Genomic DNA, 21,044 nt, shown 5'->3' on the forward strand with positions numbered 1-21,044 from the left:
AAAATCACATATACCAGCAGCAAATACTCCAGCTCAAATAGAAATTCCTGATGAAAAGGCAAAAAGTGATGAAATTGTTGTGCAAAAAAAGCGTGGAAGGCCACTTGGATCAAAAGATTTAAAACCAAGAAAATTGAGAAAACTAGAAGGTGCACCAAATAATATTCAAAATGTAAATGAAAATAAAGGAGAAAATCAAGACATCTCCGATAATGAAAAGGATGAAAATTATGAAATCTCAATGAATTATATTTTCTTCAAGAAAAAATGGAATCGAAAGGAATCATTCCAAATGAATCCTTTGCCTATTCCGTAGCTATTGAAATAATTAATGATGAAAATGATCTTGAGCCAATATCGATAAATGAATGCAGAAAAAGACCTAATTGACTAAGATGGAAAGAAGCAATTGAGGCAAATTAAAATCATTAGAAAAAAGGAAAGTTTTTGGGCAAATTTTACAAACTTTAAACGGCATAAAACCCGTAGGCTTCAAATGGGTATTTGTAAGAAAAAGAAATGAGAAAAATGAAATTGTCAAATACAAGGCAAGACTTGTAGCTCAAGGTTTTTCTCAAATGTCAGGAATTGATTATGAAGAAACATATTCCCCAGTAGTTGATGCAACCACACTCAGTTCTGGTAAGTTTAACAGTTTCTCAACGCCTACACATGAGATTGATGGATGTCCTAACTGCGTATATATATGGGTCACTCGACACAGACATCTATATGAAGGTCTCTGAAGGACTAAACTTACCAATAAAGAATGTACGTAGAGAGATGTTTTCTATAAAATTAAAGAAATCATTGTATGGATTAAAGCAATCCAGGCGAATGGGGTATAATCGTTTGAGTGAATACCTTGTGAAAGCAGGATTCAAAAACGACCAAATTAGCCCATGTGTATTCATCAAACGATCTCAATTCGGTTTCGTAATAATTGCTGTGTATGTAGATGACTTAAATCTGATTGGAACCCCAAGAGAAATTGAGATAACAGCTAAATATTTGATGAGATAATTTGAGATGAAGGATTTAGGAAAAACTAAATTCTGTCTTGGTCTACAAATTGAACATTTGAAAAGTGGAATATTTGTCCATCAGAGCAATTATACTGAGAAAGTTTTGAAACGATTTTACATGGACAAGGCTCATCCACTAAGTTCTCCAATGGTGGTACGATCACTAAATATAAAAGATGACCCGTTCCGCCCACAAGAAGAAGACGAAGAAATTTTAGGTCCGGAAGTGCCATACTTGAGTGCCATTGGTGCTTTAATTTACTTAGCAAATAATACAAGACTTGATATAGCATTTTCTGTAAATTTATTAGCTAGGTATAGCAATGCACCAACAGAAAGACATTGGAATGGGATAAAACATCTATTTCGATACCTAAAGGGAACTATAGACCTTGGATTATTTTTCCAGTCAGGAAATGATGCCATACTCACTGGATATGCTGTTGCAGGGTATCTATCTGATCCACATACGGCCAAGTCACAAACTAGATATGCATTTACATATGCAGGAACCGTAATATCTTGGAAATCAACAAAACAAACTCTAACAGCTACATCCTCAAATCATGCAAAACTGATAGCTTTATATGAAGCCAGCCGAGGGTGTGTATGGTTGAAATCCATGATCAGCCAACTCCAAAAGGATTGTGGCTTAAACGATACAACTAGGGTACCAACTACAATTTATGAAGATAATGATGCATGTATCAACCAATTCAGAAAAGGATACATCAGGGGAGATAAAACAAAACACTTGTCACCAAAATTATTCTTCACACATGATTTGCAGAAAGATAAAAAGATAAAAGTCCAAGAAATTCAATCATGTGAAAACCCTGCTGATTTATTCACAAAGTCACTCCCGTCAAAGCAATTCGAATATTTGGTACGCAAGATTGGAATGTGACGATTTCGAGACATATGTTAACTTCAGGGGGAGAAATATGATCACTGTACTCTTTTTTCCTTTAATTAGTTTTTTTTTTCCCACCGGGTTTTTCCTGATAAAGGTTTTTAATGAGACAGTTTTAGGATCATAAATGTCATAATAAAATTTCTACATATATGTAATGCATTCAAGGGGGAGTATTGTGATTAATGGGACAACACATTGAATGCATTGGATTGTGGGTTTTTCTATCCCTTTTAATAGTAACACTTTTGTATCCCTTTATCATCTTGCACTATACATATGTGCAAGTTCCACAATACTTTGATAGTGAATGCAATAGAAGATAAACCGATATAAGTTTATCTCTTATACTACTTTTCTCCTTATATTCTCCCTACCTTTTAACACAGCCGAAATAATGAATGAGATGATATAATAGACTAGTTGAGGAAAAAGTAGAAAAGGGTAGGTAATTAAACAACAAGACATGAGGACAAGAAAGACAACTAAAAAAAGTATTATTAGTCTAGAGTCTGAATTTGGTGTCTCCAACTATTCCTATCTAGAGGTGTTCAACGGGTTGGGGCGGGTCGAGGCGGGTAGGGTAGGGGTGGGTCATGTCAAATCTTAAACGGGTCGAGGCAAAGCAAAGCCCGTTTGACCCACTTTGACCCGATGTTTAAAAGTTCATAAAATATTTTTTTTTATTATACTTTATGGCCTTTTGGATCGACCCACTTATGTAAATATTAATATCATTTAAAAATATAATAAAAAAAAGGGGTAAATTTTTTTTTGCAATTAACGTGACCCGCTAATGACCTATTAAAATGTGACCCGACCCTTAATCCATTGGATCAACTCAATTAAAGATAGTTTATCAAAGACACCGGTCTCTCGAAAATTTGTGTTACTTCGAAAAAAAAAATAAAAATTCCGTAGCCCTTGTTTTTTCCTCACTATAAATACAACTTTCTCCTAGCGTATTTCTTTTGAAACAATTTACAGTTCTCCTTCTGAAGAACGCAATACAATTCTCTGTCTCTGGTTTTCTTAGTTTTCTCAATGTTTCATAACAATGGCATCGTCTTCATCCGAGAAGATAATAACCCTAATGAGTTCGGATGGACAGACATTCGATGTGGAATCCGACATCGTCGAATCGCAAAGTCTGATGATCAAGAGCCTTATCAAGGGTCACAACTTCACCAATGGTGTTACTCCGCTTAAAGTTCATGCAGATATTCTGCCGCACATTCTCGATTACTGCAAAAAACACGCCAAACAGGATCCACCTATAAATGATGAAGAACTCAAGAAATGGGATGAAGAATTCATCAAATGTAATTGGAGTATCTTGTTTGATCTGACTATGGCTGCTAATTATCTTCTTATGGATTCTTTGATTGATTTGACTTGCCGAACAGTGGCCGACATGATTAAAGGTATGTCTGTGGAGAAAATCAGGGAAGATTTCCAAATCAAGAATGATTTTACACCTGAAGAAGAGAAACAAGTTCGAAATGAGAATTCATGGGTATTCGAGAGATTCTGAAGCTAAAATTGATTTCTTGTTTAAGATTTTTTATAACTTAATTTAGATTCTTTTCTTGTTTGGTGGTATTTAAATTCCATTTGATGAAACAAAAGTAGTTTTTCATCATGTTTGTTTGTTTCAACAGTCTCTGTGCTTCTTCCCTCCCCTTTTTATAGATTAACTCTGTTTTCTTCTATAACATTCATGTTTTCTATTCAATACAAATTTTGTTCTTTATCCTACAAAAAAATTCTTTTGTGTGATTATAATTTCAGAAATTTGTTGTTCTTGAAGTTATTTCTCTCAGCTTCTTCCTAAAATTCAATAATATTGTAGAATTAATTGGGTTTTCTCATTATTTAGTTTCTTAAATTTTGATTTAAATTTAACTATTCAAGATAAACAAACAAATTAACATTAACAAATATTCAATTATTCAAAGAACATAAACAAAAAAAATCAAGAAACAACATTCTAACAAATTCAAGAATCAAGATTAAGAATAAAGATTAAGATTAAAATTAAAGATTACAAGATAAAGATTAAGATAAAGAGTGAAAATACCTAAAAAAAAAAAATCAAAATTTTGATTTTTTAGGGTTTTTGTGAAGAGAGGCTGTGAGCAGCCACAGCCCACAGCAGGCAACGAGCAGCAGCGGCAGGCAGACAGCATCCGTGAGCGTCTGAGGTGGCTCCGCGGGGTGAGGGCATGAGGCGGTGCGGTAGAAAACTGACCCCTAATTCCCAAAATTCAGAAATTTTATTTTTTAAAAAATTTTTTTAAAAAAATTCGCATAGGGCATGTGCCCGGGGAGGCCTATACATAGATCCACCCCTGGTTGATATTATAAATGTTTTGACAGTTGCAAATAACATTGTTAATAAATCTAACAAAGGATCTTTTATGAAAAGCAGTAATTACTTAAGACAATTGCTCATTTATCGTGTTTATTCAAAATAGATTCAACGATCCAATATTTACCCGACTTTGTAATCGAATTCGACTTAATCCGACTTTAAAATGCAATTAAATTTACATAAATTAATGCGGACACAAGACTCTATATTAAACCAACTCAAAACCCATGACCCGAAATCAACCCATGACCCGAATGAACACTTGTTCTTAAGCATACATACTGATTTTGACATTACCATAAAATACAAAGGAAAAAAATGACAACTAGAAATACAATTTCATTTATAGGTATAGGAAAAACAAACAATCAATCCCTTCATGTAATCTAAGACCAGTAGGATAATCTCTCCTACTTTAAGCAAGCTCTTTTTGCATTATTGACAAAATTCTTCAGAGCATAGCAAACCTAATATAATCTTTCTTTACACGATAATCCCAGCGGATAAAAACTTCGATGATTGAGCGATAGAATTATGAGCTTTTCAATCTTGGACTAGTTTTGGAGAAGTATCTTCTAAGAGCAAGCATTATAACCCAAGTACTCTTTGTAATCTTCTCTTTTATCATCAGAAGTAAGGCAGAGCTCAAAACAGTCTTCAAAATCTGCGCCTGTAAACCTTTATAATATCCCGATATTCCTTCATATTTCCAAATGTTGTAGAATACTTTCGAGATTGTTTTACGAGCTTTCTTTTGTGTTTCTGGCAGCTTCTCTTCTTCTGTCTCTGCTGCCTGAATCACAACTTTACACCTGCACAAAACTTAAACCATTTGATTTAAGGAAAATTATCAGGAATAATACAACCTTTTGCTTATTTTCCTACAATAATACCAATTTTTGATTAACCATGAATAATACTAACTTAGGGGTATTTCCCTAGAATATCCCTAACATGCTAAAAATCAAACTATAGAAGATTATATGACAAAAAAAATAGGAAATTAGTTGATAAACTAAAGTTGGTATTATTCTAGAAAAAAAACCCCTAAGATAGTATTATTCATGGTTAATCAAAAATTGGTATATTGTATCCTGTAGGGAAATTAATGAAAGACTGTATTATTATAGGTATTTTGTTCATGACCTATATTACTCGGATTCTATTACACACGTACTTGTGTCTGCCTATTGGCACCTTGACATTTCAACATGGGTATTTTTTTTAAGGAAATTCGCAGAATCATAAAAGTAGCGGTGGGAAGTTGTCAAAGGCTCACCTTGACACAACTACACGAGTTTGAGGACGACAATTCAACATGTTTTTTCAGGTGTCTGTTTTTGAGGAACAAAAGAACCACGTACCTAATTGCTGGATATGTCAAGCAGGTGGCAATAGTCTTGGAGAGAGCTCCCAGTAAAAATGCAGCAGAAGCAGATAGAGCTTGTGGGGATGAGTCCGACTTTCTGCTATTGGTTTTTAGGAGTCTGTTTTTGAGTTGATCAAAAATTGTGTACTAGCAAGACAAAACAAAGTCAGTTTTTTTAGCTGTTCGCTAGAAAGATCTATAACATGAAATTTACCAGACAAGGGTACAGGAGTTGAAATCACATACCTGGATAGACGGATTTGCGGTCAACAGAAGAGAGATGCCAAGTCCATCAAAGGAATCACTCCATTTGCCTTCAGTGAGGGTCTTCCAGAGCCCTTTAGACTTACCAAACTCGCTCGTTTGCATTTTGGATGATGCTGTATCTAAAGGCTGTAAACTCAAAGCAGAAATAAAGCAATCAGCCAAAGGTTCGATGCAATACAAGTAAAGGAGAGAGGAAAAAAATGCTTCATTTACTTTGGAATACTTAGATGTGACAGTTAAGTATAATCAAATTTCAGTTTTCCCTCTGACAAGAACATACCCTTGCTATATCGCCATATCCAACAAAAACCTTCACCTAAACTTTTTAGGTATGGAAAAATTAATTCTAAACAATCCCATCGTAGTTGATGAGACCATTGTAAGGTAGAAAACTTTTAGTATGCTTAACTAATAGGTTCATGTATTAAGTCTAGTTTAGTTGGAAAGTATGAATAGTTACGAGTTATGATTAGGTGAAAAACCAAAGGTTGTACTCATCATTTGTAAGAGAGTAATACCACATCAATAAAGAGATATACAAGCAAAATATTAAGTTCTCTTACTTTATCTCTCCTAGCATCTCACAAATTTTTCCTACTTCCCCTTCCAACAATTAGTATCAAGAGTCATAAGTTCAAGGCATAAATTCCACATATATCTGCAAAAAATACCCAAATACAAAAACCCCAAACACATGGCTTATGCATCTTCTACAAATAAGGACCTTCAACCAGAAATAATTCACATATTTGATGGAGAAAATTGTGATTTTTGGATGCTAATTAAAGATTAGCTTAAGAGACAAAGATTTATGGGAAGTAGTAGAAAACGCTTCGAAAGCCAAAGCAACATTTTCTCAGGTTGCTAACACCGTCAAGAAGTGCAGCTCCATCTGAGGAGATCATCTGTGACAAATACCATTTTTCTGAGAATGATTATTGCAATTTCATCAAAAGAAGCATGAGGTACTTTGCAAAGAGAGTTTCAAGGAAGTGGGAAAATCAAAACCATCATACTTACAACGTGAGACGAAATTATGAAAATCTAAGTAAGAGTCTAAGGAAAACATCAACAATTATTACACAAGACACAAATTTAATTAATCAAATGAAGATGTAAAGAGATTAAAATAAAGAAGTAGATGTTGTCAACAAAATCTTGAATCTCGTCGCAGAAGTAAATGATAGAGCACTGGTGTGATTGAAAGCACAAAGGTGGTTTGGCCACAAAAGCAAGAATGACAAGAAAGATTGAACGAAAGAACAAACACAAGTCTGGATTCAAATAGTGCAAAAACAAGGCCGCATCACCATATCGCGACCGTATCGTAAAGGTTTTTGAGTTTACAGCGGCTGAAATATTGGCCGAATTGATTGCGAAATCAAATCATCCATATTGGTCGTGAAATTTGTTTCGCGCCTGTTACTGCGACCGTATTTTTGCACTATAGTCTAGAAGGATCATTTTAGATCAGTCATAAAAGCAAGATGACGAGAAGCAAGAAGTCAAAAACATTTTCAAGTGTAATTCTGCAAAAGGAGGAAATGCAATTGGAAAAGAAAGGTAAGTTTCCTCCATTTGGAATTTGTAAGAGAACTAATCACCTAGAAAGTGATTGTAGAGGAATAGGTATGCCTCAATGCAACCATTGCAAGTGGTTTGGTCATACAAAGAAAGTTTGCAAAAGGAAGCGGAATCAAGAACAAGCACAAGCACAAGCACAAGTTTCAGAAGAAGTAGGTTGGTGTGCATGAAGATGGCCAAGAATTAACAAATAAATAGTTAATTGATAGTGGTTTCAATAACTACATGACTAAAAAATCATCCGATTTTTACTCAACTTTATACTTCAATTATCACATTAGGAATGTAGTTGTTAGATCAAGTTGCAAACGCACAATTGCAATAGAGACTTGCCAAGGAGTAAACCATATCAAGAATGTCTTGCAAAAGATTTTTCATTTTTTTTATTTCCTTCTAGATTCTTCATTACCTTGTCTTTTCTTCCTTTGTCAACTTAAACTTTGAGTGTTTTCTTTCTTCTGGTTTTTTCTTCTGTCAATTTTCCTGTTCTTGTTTTTCCAGCTTTCAGCTAGTTTATTTCATAAATTCTATCTCTTTTTTTTTAAATTCTTCTAGAGTTCTAGTTTTATCACATTGTTTTTTTTAGTTGAGAATAGGCTAGAAAATCCATACAAGTAAGGGGAATAGGGAATCAATCATTCGTGTGGGTGTTGAGAATCAAACCACTTAGTTTTTTATCACATTGTTATCAAAGAACACAAGAGAAAAACGATGTGGAACCCACAAAAGGGCACAATAAAACACAGAACAATTAGGCAAAATGCTTTAAAATGGGGTTTTAGGTACCCTCTAGTACCATTTTGCACTATATTAGTGGCATAGTGCAATGGAAAAAAATTTCGAATCTTTAAGCAATATATCAAATATACTTTTTTATAAGCATTTAAGCAAATAAGTGATCCTTGCCTACGAAAAGCTTGAGTTTTCACCTTGCGCTTAGCCTCTAGGCTCTCAGACCTCTATTTCTCGGTGTGCTTTGCGCCTTTTAAAACTAAGTATTTAACAAAGCCTTATTCTCCATTTGAATTCAAATTCTTTTTAATTAAAAGGTGTAACTTATATATAGAAGCTTCTAGACTAAGGTTAGATATGTAGTATAAACATTAGATAATTATGCAACAAACTAAAATTCAGTAGATTTTTGACATCATAGACCCCCTGGGAAAAAAAAAAAGGCCCGAGAGGCCTTCTAGATCAACATGTCATGAATGCATACGAAACTCAAGAAAATTAAAATAACGTAGCACATGATAACGGTTATTCATCAACTAGAAATATGAGAAATACCTGAGTAATAATACTGGTGCAAGCCCCTGCAGCAGCAGCAACAATCAAGTTTGCCACTGTGCCCATAGACTTAGAATTACTTCTCTTCAGGTAAAGCCTCTTTAGAAAGCTGTATCCATAAAAATAAACAAACTGTTGTATAACAGATTGCAAGTTCTTTGTCCCTAAACCCTGATATAGGGAAAGAACTTGACCATATTGTATGGCTTCCCATAAAAATCTGAAAGGTTCCTGTGGTACAACAAAGCAAAACTTTTAAGTAACTAATATAAATAAAAAAAAAGGAAATATGGCACCAAAAAAAGCATAGACCTAAATCAACTTATAGCTCATCATGCTCTTCTTTTATAGAAATACTTAAGTAATTAGACATTCATTAGTGATATCCAACTATGATAACTTAGGTCAAAGGGTCCAAGGGCATTATTGTCTTTTCACTATTATTAGTCTTTGTATTGTGTCGATTAGATTAGTTGTTATTCTTTGTAGTTGTCTCTTGGGGCTTAGGCTATATAAAGGGCCACCCTTTGTAATAATAATTAGCTTTGGAAATAATAAATATAAGGAAGTATCTTTTGGGAGTCATTGGGCAGACTCATATTGTCCAAACTATCAAGTTTCGGTTACGGGTCCGACTGATCTGTTACACCGACATGGAATGTCCCCATGACTTTAGTACAAAAAATCTTCCAACATTTAATTCAAAGACATAAGTCATAAATTATCGTCTAAATGATATGGAACCTGATCAAGCTACCATAATGGAAAATGCTAAAGAAGCAATCAACAACAATAATACTCTAGTGAAGGGTGAACTCGTGCAAAAGTATATATACCATTATACTATAGTGCGTGCTTGAGAGATTTGGAGATGAAAGCGTGATAACATGTATGTCTTGTCATCAAATTGATGCTACATTCGACTTTATATATGAGAACTTTATTGGTCAAAAGTTGCATCTATTTGGTGGTAGAAGGCATATTAAACGACAAAACTCGAATGACATGAGTTACTTTTAGCAAAAAATCACACAAAAGAAGGGGAGAAAACACATGTAGTGCAAACTCAATGACAATTTACCTGAGAATGATACAGGCACAAGTTAACAACTTTCTGAAATTCTGTTCATTGTGCAAAAATAGTTTCAAATGGTGTCTGAATTCGTTCATTTCCAGTCAGTTTATAGTATGGTCTTTCTAACAGCTCGAAGTAAAAATTTATAATGCCAGATTCTTTTCTATAGTTGATTTTGCACATCTACAAATTTGAGGATGTTTCTCTACAAAGTCAGGTTGGGAGTCTGGTTTTGCAAGCAGGTCTTGTAAAAAAAAAGCACCATATCTGGAAGTAGGTAGAGCTTGCAACCTTTGTGGATGATGAAATGTCCAAACGTCATTGGCAAAGAGATTTTGCAGTCATATTGTTGAATTTGGATGAAAGAAATGTTTTTTTTTCTTGGTAGTACATTGAAACATAGCATATATGACATGACCAACAACATTCACAAGAAAACATGAGGAACACGTTGATGGGTTTTAATTTAAAAACATTGGATAGAGAAATTTTTTTGGGTTTGAGAAGGGGAGAGGCACCAGAGCTTTAACCACCACTTTCCCTTCTCTCCCTTGCATGAGTCACAACCTCCTTTCCTCTTTCTTTCCTTCTGATTCACTCCTCTTTCCACACACCCCTATCTCATCAAGCTCCTTCTTCCTCTCTCTAACCGCAATCTATCCTAACTCTTCATTCTCTCCAAATCCCATCATTCCTCTATAATCTAAAAATTTGACATCCATGTCATTACTTCAAATCTTGAGTATTTCAAAAGAAATCAAGCAACTCATTTTGTAAAACTGACAGGAAAAAGAAGAATGTCAACTATGACTTAAAAAAACATCAACTCTTTAACCAAATATCCTAGGTCCATTAGAAATCCGGTCCAAATTTTCCATAATATGGTGAATTGACATTTTATGGACACTGTCACCCTTTGCACAACATTGGACCGGTAAAGTTCTACAACAATTCAAAAGTCGTGGAAGAGGATACGTATGCAGATAAGAAGGCATGCGTAGAGCATAGTTCAAAATAAGATCACATTGCATAGCATAGAGCGCTTCGTAAAGGGTTTCAAATTAAAAAGAATCAAAGTTGCCCGCGTGGTAAAGGTGTAAAAAACGTGTTTTGTATTGTTTCAAGGGATATCTCACACTTTCGGCCAATAGTTACTCCCAATACCGCATCATCCTACATTCCTACCCGTAACCGTGACTACAACCGTTACCTTATTTTTGCACTATGGCGTAGAGTAATGTGATATTCACAAAGTTTTCACAACTTGATAAACCAATGTCTAAAATCTCCACAACTACAAAATTCACCTATGACATGTTCACTTGCGTTGATGGGAGCAAATCACCATACAACTATAAAAAGAGTGAATTGGAGGTAAGGAATTTGCATTTCATCAATGGTTTGCCAAGATGACAATGAGAAAAGTATATAAATGGGAAAGAATGGAAACCCTGAAAGAAAGAGGAGAATGAAGGAGAAAGAGATTTGGGTTGGGTAAGAGTTTGTAATTGGAAGTTCTTATTCATCAATGGTGGGTTCTCCATTATGGAGAGAGAGGACGAAGAGGGTGTAAAGAAAGACAGAAAATATGAAAGTGAAACAGAGAGAAAAAAGGTGGGTAGTGGAAAGGGTTATGATGGACAAATCTATGGTAAATAGCTCAATAATTCATGTCCACTTTTAATTTATGTGAAGTTCCATATGGCGTTTACTACCAAGAATTATTAAGAAATAATCTCTTTGTTATCACAAGGATGATAGTGCGTACATAAGTGATAATTACTTAAAGTAGTGTTTGACAACATAGAATTCATTTGAAAATAGGGAATTTAATTCTTGACAAATGACAGTTCCAGGCTACCACAAATCTTTTTATTGTTTCGATCTACATTTTGTAGTAGCGGAAGCTTAACTCCCAGAGTATTTTTTTTACTCATTAGTTGTGTTTCCCAAGAGCGCAATATGTCCTTTTCCCTTAAAGTTTTGTTATTTCACTACGCCTTTATGCATTGCTAGTCATTACTCATCTATATCTTAACAGAGAGGATATGCTAACTGCTGGAGAGAAGGCTCCAAAAACTTTTCTAATGTTCATTTGTCTCACATAGTCATGGGAGGCTCGGAGCATAGTGTAAAAATGGGATAATGGTCACAATCGTTGTAACACAATGATGATGCAGTAACGGGAGTGACGTGGTTATCGTAATGCCTAAATATTGGTCGAAAACATAAAATATCCCCTTGATACGGCTCAAAATGTGATTTTTACGCCTTCACAACACGAGAAATATCTCCTATTTTTTTAAAAACCTCAACAACGCGGCCGACGCAATGCAGTGCAGCCTTGATTTTACACCATGGATTAGAGGGACTTTTCGTACACCTCATCCTCCCATCTTTAGCTTGAGTTATTGTGATATGAAATTGAATAAATTGGGTGGTATAGATTAAAAAAAAAAAGTGGGGTAACTTTCGTGTGATGGAGGGAAAATAGATCTCTGATTCTCAGATATGCAGTAACTGATCCTACTTCAAAACCCCCAAAATTGAAATCAGCAAAAAAAATGTTGGAACAATTCATGCATGACCTTCTTGTTCATTCTATCAAACATAGAACAAATTTTGAAAGATCAGACCCAAATCAAACAACACCACAGAGCAACAGAAGCAATGAATTCAATTGGGCACAAAATCAAAACCAACAGGAATTCGGCAAAGAACTAGCATGAAACTGAAAACCCAGAAAAGATAAGAAAAATGGAAACCTGTATCTTTGTTGATGACGAGAACGAGCTTCAGCTTGATACTTGGTTTTACAAATGTCTAAAGGGTACAACACAGTGGTGCTAACCAAAGCACCAATGGCTCCAGATGTTGCCTCAATTAATGATGCGAAATTTAAAGCCATCTAGAGATACACATAAAACAAAAAGAACCCAAATGTTAGTTTATGAAAATTACATTAATCAAGAAAGAACATTCACAAAAAACAGAGAAAGTTGGAGGGCAGATGTGATTTGTGATTTGTGATTTGGGTTCGATGGAGAATGGAAGAAAATGAAGGGAATTGATTAAGAAGGACAAAGGAGTAGAGGCAATAGTATTAGAGTGACCCACCCAGTACCCACATGGTTTTGCTGTCATTTTCGCATCGTTTTCAGATTTGGAATTGTTTTTCCAGATTTTAGATGTTCTTCAATCACCACCAACGACTCCTATCTGGCTCATGGTCTTCTCAATAGTCATTCAATAATCTGAGGTTTGGATTCTAAACTTCTTTCTTTCCATTTTACGCCAAAATAATGCCCTAACGAAGCCAAATCTTACAAACATACTTCTTGAGGATTGCATTGTGTACTCGTTGAAGAGCAAATACCACTTGGATTCGATTTCATCAAGTCAGTCTATTTTAGAAGTGTTCATTCGGATTATCGGGTCGATTTTGGGTCAGATATTTCGGGTTGGTTCAAAATTGAATCTTGTGTTCATGTTTGGTTTTGACATAATTGTGACGTTCGATTATAAAGTCGGGGGAATACCAGATCATCGAGTCTATTTGAACACCTTTACCTATAATAAAAACTATTTCACTTCTTTTTTGTCTTTATTTGTTAATTATTGTATAGCCATTTTTTTTTTTATCATAATCCTACTTTGGATTATTGTCTAATAATCTAATATTTTTCATACATTTGCCCACAACATACTATATTATTAGTAATGTGTAATAATAAGGTATATTGGTAGCAAATTAAGTCAAATATTGGATTATTCACATCGAACTAAAGGTAAAAGTTAAATTATTAAAAAATAATCTAATGATGAGATTATTTGCAACAACGAGCGTTAATGTTAATTTTTCCTTTATTATAAAATTTTTTGTTTACCCCTCTCCCTTCAAAATTCTCTCATCTCCTTTCTTTCTGTATTATTTACCATATTTATCATTCATACTATACTCAAATCTATGCAACAAAACTCACACCATAATACCAATGAGCATCTTATATTATTTGGCATAATTTTGTCTGATCAATACTTATATGTGTAACCTCTCTATTATAATTGATGGTAAAATAATCTTATTAGTTTATAGATCAAAGTTGATTTCCAGTAAAACGTTATATTCACCTAAAATAATCGATATATCTCGTGTTGTTTATATTTAATTATTACACTTGACAAAAAAATCATTTGCATTCTGGTTATATATCACTTCTCTTTTTTCAATCACTATAGAAACAATGAGTTCCCAACCAAGATTGAAATCGATTTATGATAGGGTTAGATAATAAACCAACCTTGTAGAAAATAACAGTTAATATTTAGAGTTTTTTACTAATAACTTCCTATTATTAAGGAAGATTATTAGGGTATTTTTAGGATTAGGTTATTTTTAGGAAAGCTAGTTTTTTCTTTAAGTTATTTTTTGTATAATCAGAGCTTATTATTTCTTTTCTTAGTAATGTGAATATAATTCTAAAAATCAGAAATCTCTCTTGAGTTCTATTTTTCATGGTATCAGAGTTGATAGTTCGATCAAAATTTTAAAATGGCAGGTCCGAAAAAAATGGTGTTCCTACCTTAACTGATTACTTTTACATGCGAACTAGACAGGGGTTCAAATGTGAGGGGGGTGTTGGGATGGGTTATCTCACATCGACAAATTGAAAATGGTGTCCACGCTTTATAAGTTATTGGAGACCTTTTTCCCATAGCCATATGGTTTTGGGATGGTAAGTATCTCCTTGGCTTATAAAGTGTGTGCACCTCGTGTCTCCTCGTTAATATGTTGGTATTCATAATAAGTCCAGCCTAATTTATCAAACCTCATACCGACCAAATGCATAGGTAGATTTAATTATTGTTGGCAAGCTAATGGTGGTAGCTACGTAATCGTTTTATCGACCAAAAAACATTTGATAACTATAAAGTCGATTCTACCGACCAAAGAACTTTTCGCCATGGAGTCAAACCTAGTTTGAGTTATTAGGATCTATCATGTATCCTTAAATTGACTTTTCCTTTCACAATGTTTACATGATGCCTTATTACTAGCCCTTTGATTATGTTAAGAGAACCTAAGGCTCAAATCCTAATCTTTTTATTCTTGCTTGCTTATCTTAGTGGTTCTTTTTTTTTTTGTGCTTGCTTGCCCTTACCCTTACTTATCTGTTTGCCTCTCTTTCTTAATCCTTTTTACCTTACAGCATTACACCAGCTCAAATCTAACAGACCTTGTGAAGATGACCCTTACTTGATATAATACTCGTAGAAAATAATTTGTTTTTATAAATTTCTTTTGCATAAAAGGGTTTTAGAAAATTTCATGATGACCAACTAAAATATGTTTATAAAATATCCTTCATCATCCAACATAGAAATAAAATAACGTTTTATCAATAATGGGAACATGATAACATTTATTAAGCTCTAATATCAAACTAGAAGTCAAAGATGAACTAATAGTCCCAATTGTCATAACATCAAATTTTGCTTAATCTCCAATGTGCACTTCTACCCCACTCTTAGCAAGTTTTGTACTCCTTTCTAGTCGAAAATTTGAAAAATATAAGCTTTATTGACAAAAAAAATTAAAAAAAAGGTTCGAGGAAACTTTGTTCCAAAAATAAGCACTTGTTGCTCCAATGCTAGGTTTGGAGTTTGTTCGCTGTTAATAACAACAAACAATTGAGTAGGTTAAAAATAATCAAGTGTTTGTTCGTTGTTAGTAAGAGCGCACAAGGATTTTGGTCAAAAAGATAAATGGATTGTTCGCTGTTTTAAACAGTGAACCAAGTAAGAAATCTGTTTGGAGTAGTTTATAATATTCCAAGAGTATCCAATACCATGTAAGACCATGACACATGTCTCTAATTTGTTATTGTTCAGCTTTGTTATGTACTCGGCTTTCTTCCCTTTTCAGTAAAATTATACATTCTTCCTCTATTTTCTCTATTACAAAAAACAACAAAACTCATATAAACAATGGTGAAATCAATCTCTAAAATTTAAGTGAGAGAAAAAAAATCGCAGCAATTTTAATTAGGTTAATAGACACAGAAATTATATCACTTCAATTTATAACCATTAAGAACAAAACGACCATTATCAACCCACAATTACAACCTCCATTGTCAAAACTCTAAATCCACTACTATAGCTTAAACATCTTTTTGCTCATTTCCTTTCCTATCAATCAACTCACTCAAAGACTCATCCTTTGATATGAAGGTCAACACTTTTTTCACTCATTTGTGATCATTATCTCACCAAAGTTCCACAACAAAAACCTAATATTGTAACACCCCGTAATTTATCGGGATTGAAAATAAATAAAATATAATAAAATAGAGTATAATAAAATAAAATAAATAAGTAATATTGAATTATACTATTATACATAGTTAATTATAAGAAATAAAGTAAGTTAAAATTTTAACGGTAACGCGTTTTATCGCGTACGCTGTTGTCATGTAGCGTTTCTTTTCTGTTTTCAAAAAAATAAAATAAAAAAATAAAACAATCACTTAATTAATTAATTAATTAACAAAAAAAATAGGGAAAAGGAAGGGTGGCCGGTTAGGTAGTGTAACGGGAGGAGTCTTGTAACTCCTCTCATAAGTGGGTATTATGACACATTAAGCTTACTCCTTAATTGCCTATTAATCCTTTTGAACACCATTTGAATTCTTCACTCTTCTAAGCTTCCAATTGAACCTTTGCCTCTTTGGTTCGACATTTCAAAGCGAAAAAAAAAATTGTTCTCTTGTTCTTCCATTCAATCTTTTGATTAAAGGGGTAAGTTTAATTGAAATTGCTAGTTATAGATTTTATATACAAGGTTTTCTAAGATGAATTATATTTTTATGTATGATGATATCCTATGACTTTGAGGAGGATTGAGTATATATTTTTTTTATGTAATTTTCTTTAACAATCCTTTAATAAACCTTAATTTTGTTAAAAGGATTAAGTTATGTTCTTGATTTATATTCTGTAGCAAAGTTTAAATTTGTTATAAGAATTGAGTTTTGTTATATTCAAATAAATTTCTTTTATGGTTTAAATTTCTCTAACTAAATTTCAATTTGTTAGTAGAAATTAAGTTGGTATGGATTAGGTTATGTAGTCATCCAAGGGTTTAATAATCCTTTAGCAAAATTTGATTTGTTAGAAGGATTGTGTTATATTTATATATATATGTGTCTTGATATTTTTTTAAAGGGTGATTTGGTTTTATAATTCTCTACAAAATTTAATTTGCTAAGAGAATTAAGTTATTTAATTTAGTTATCATAATTTATGAAATTTCAAGTCTCTTGAAGGATTTTGTGGATGTGTTCTTGTTAGAATTATTTTGGTCATGAGTTTTAAAAGAAAAGGGGGTTGATAATGTATATATAAAATAATAATAATAATGAGGATTTTAAAAAAATATATATGTATATGTATTCGGGCAGCGGCTGATCTGCCTCGTTAAAGGTGCCGACTCGGAAACGTTAGTTGTTTTCCGTTGTTTTGAGCACCGTTGCGTTAAAAACTCGTTAAACGCTTAAAATAATTAAAAATAGTAAATGAAGGTTAGAAATTACGAAAATTGGTACCCAAGGTAATTGACGCGTTCCGAACGCAATGGCGAAGTCGGATTTTTCATTTGAATTTTCTAATATGTCCGAAATGGCCCTTAAAGTTTCTGGTCAGAATGTGAAATTTGGAACCTTTGGGAATTGGATGTAAACAATTAAAAATTATCTAGTCTTAGTGTTATTTTGGCATATGGAGTGGATTAAATGTGTAAACACGTCCTAATACGTGATCGTTTTGTGTGTGTGTTATTTAGGACCTCAATTTATAAGAGGGCGAAATTTCAGTTGTGCTTGAGCATTGTTGTTTGCAGCGCTTAAAGGTACACGCTTAGACCATACTGTTTATGTGGTTGTGCAAGTAGTGTTGTTTTATTTCTAATCAAGGCATTGTAAATCACATAAGGATTAGACACTTCAAATAATTTGAAAGAAATTAATTGGAAATTGAGAATTTATGTGTTTGTCACCCAAAGGGGTTGACGTTTGGTTAGATTCTGTTACCCAAAGGGGTTAACGTATTGGTTTGGATTATTACAATTATTGTTCCCATGACAGTTTTGGATCATTACGGTCACCATGGGGGTATGCATACTTTAGCCTTTGGCGACCCGAACAGGACGGGCAACGTCTTAGGTCGGTGGTTGCCTTGGGATTAGCTCTCCCAAGTGTATTCCTCCAAAAGATTTGGATTTATACTTGAACGATCCGAACAGGACGGGCAACGTTACAAGTTGGAATTATCTAATAAAGAATGGTTTATACTTGAGCGACCCGAACAGGACGGGCAACTTTACAAGTTGGGATTAATTAATAATAAATGTATTAGAGCCTATGCATGTTAGGATGAACATTCTGCTTGTATTTAACCTGTTTGATATTTGTATGAAGTCTCTGACGTGTATTGGTTTGTTTCTTTAGAACCTACTGTGTGTTGTCTTATGACGACTAGTAGGTTGATTGCAAGTGGGGTCTGGAGTGAGATCTCGACGTAGAACCCATAATAAGTAAGACTATGTATTATCTTTTATATTAGATTATGAATAGACAGAATCTCTGTAATTAAGTAACAAGAGATAGTGTAGTTTTCTTTTCGCTTCCGCTATTTCAATTAGTTTTGTTAAGAGGCCTTTAGGCTCTCGAGTTGTACGTTAGAGCTTCCGCTGACTTATTACCTTTTTCCATTGGTACTGTTTCTACTTTAACTGTATTTCTTTATCGACGAAACGTTTGACGGTCCTACAGAGAAGTCTTCTCTAGAGTCCAAAGAGTGAACCGGAATTTGTATCTTTATATGGATTTCCGGGTCGCTTAAACCGGACCGTTACAAATATCCACCATCAATAGTCGCTCTTCAGCCTCCATGGCCAATTGCCTTCAACTTGCATCACTATTAAACTTAGCTATGGATTATCCAAATCAAGAAAAGACCCATAAATACAGTTATGAGAGAGGCAAATTTATAAGAGAGAAAAGGAAGAACAGAACCAGTAATGAGAAAGTAAAAATAAGAATTATGCAATAAAGCAAAATTAATTAAAAGCTTACACAATTACAGTAAAGCACATAAGTATTTAATCAGTTTTGTTGCCATCCACATATAAAGCTGTTGAATAGTACTCCACAAACACCACATAACTTGGTTTTCTATTTAAAACAGCGAACAACCCATTTATTTTTTTTTGGACCAAAGTCTTTGTGCGCTGTTATTAATGGCGAATAAACACTTGACTATTTTTGACCTGCTCATTGTTTGTTGTTACTAACAGCGAACAACCTCCAAACCTAGCTTTGGAGTAACAAGCGCTTATTTTTGGAACAAAGTTTCTCCGAAGCTTATTTTTTAATTTTTTTTTGTCAATAAAGCTTATTTGTTTCAAATTTTCTTTTTAGTCCTTCCATATTTAGCGACTATAGACTCCCAAACTCAACCCACACATCCAATAGCCCCACGATACGCCTATTTATTTTCTTGCTCCTTTGCACATTTCGAAAAATGGAATATAGTAGCCATTTAAAAAAAATTCCAAAATATGTTTCGGTAAATTTTTATTTCCAAAATAAGTATCTCTATTACCACGACGTTGTTTGCTGTTACTAACGACAAATATTATAACATTTAAAGAGACAAAAAAATCAAATAGTATGTTCGCCGTTATCAACAACGAATAAACATTATTTTTATTTTTTTGTCCATTCGACCGTTATGACAATTTCTTCTTTTGTTCGCCGTTAGTATAGCAAACAAAGCTGTGATATATTTTTTTTCTCTTGTTCGCTTTTAATAACAACGAACTAACACTGACCTTAGAGTATCCTTAATAGAGTTATTTTACTTGTTCATCAATCCATGAAATACAAATAAATGCTCTTAATGGTGGTAAAAAGTTGTTCACCAAGAGCATGTTCATTTAAAATAAGCTTGACAACAATATTTTCTTGAACAAATGAGTTGGCAAAAAACAAGATAAAACAATGCAAATCAGAACAAAAACAAGTCGAGCTGTTCATGGGCGGGCTTGGGCGGGTATTGGATCGGGTATTTGCTATAAAATCTACCCGCGGGCACAAATATACAAAACCGCGCCCGCATTTGAGGGCATAACTTTTTTGTCGCTACCCGCCCATTTTTAAAGCGGGCGGAACCCGCGGGTATTTATTACATAAATATCAAAAATATAATACAAAATATAAAGTTGGGTTTTGATAATAATTAAAATACAATACATTGTCCAAAATACTCCAAATACATAAAAAGTTTCAAAATACTCGAATTACATGTATATAAAAATACATAAAAAGTTTCAAAAAACTTGGTCAATGGTAACACAAGCCGTGAGGGAGGAATGAAGAACTGTGAAGCCGTGTGCCCGTGAGGGAAAAATGAAGAAGGCAAGAACTGAAAAGCAGGTTTTGAAATTTTAAGGTAACTTAAAACATTAAAAGAGGCGGTTCCTTACTTCCTTTTTTATTTTTTCTTTTGGGTAACTTAATATAATTAATTATTAAAAATTTAATATATATTAAACTAAGCGGGCGGACGGGGATACCCGCGGGTATTTTTTTAGTGTCGCTACCCGCCCAATTTATCTTGGCGGGCGGGTACTACCCGTCCAAACTTAAATTTTTTTAAAAAAACGCTGTCCATGCCCGCCCGTTTTTCGAGTCGGGCCTGGCGGGTAGCCCGCCCATGAACAGCTCTAAAAACAAGCTAAATGATGGCGTTTGCAACAGGAACAGTAAAAAAACAGAAATCTATCTGCCACTGCTAAGACACGTGTCGCAACGGCAGTGTTGTGATAGTGACCCTTCTACTTTTTACTACTAATTTAATATGGAGCATACAAAAAATTGATAATTTATATTAAAAAAATTCACCAAAATTCCAGAATTTTTTTTCTCTATAAATAGGGACCAATTTTGATACATTTTATCACAAAAAAAATCCATCATTATTTAAGCTATTTTCAATTTATTCAAAAATAATTCATTAAAAATCTAAAAAGTTCCATAAATTTCTCAAAATATAAATAAGGATTCTAAAAATCAAAATTATTGTAATAA

The 21,044-nt window shown here is 33.6% G+C and overlaps 1 protein-coding gene and 1 pseudogene across 1 annotated transcript; one reads left to right on the forward strand and one right to left on the reverse strand.

Moving 5' to 3' along the window:
* The first annotated feature begins 2,848 nt into the window (after positions 1-2,848).
* LOC130816169 (SKP1-like protein 12) lies at positions 2,849-3,778 on the forward strand. The gene has a single exon (XM_057682830.1). The coding sequence runs from the start codon at positions 2,996-2,998 to the stop codon at positions 3,470-3,472; it is 477 nt and encodes a 158-aa protein (XP_057538813.1). The 5' UTR covers positions 2,849-2,995; the 3' UTR covers positions 3,473-3,778.
* Positions 3,779-4,631: 853 nt separating this feature from the next.
* Positions 4,632-13,198, reverse strand: LOC130816162 (peroxisomal adenine nucleotide carrier 1-like; annotated as a pseudogene).
* Positions 13,199-21,044: the final 7,846 nt, after the last annotated feature.

This window comes from Amaranthus tricolor, chromosome 1 (genome assembly GCF_026212465.1).
Source record: "Amaranthus tricolor cultivar Red isolate AtriRed21 chromosome 1, ASM2621246v1, whole genome shotgun sequence".
In the NCBI taxonomy this organism is placed as follows: domain Eukaryota; kingdom Viridiplantae; phylum Streptophyta; class Magnoliopsida; order Caryophyllales; family Amaranthaceae; genus Amaranthus; species Amaranthus tricolor.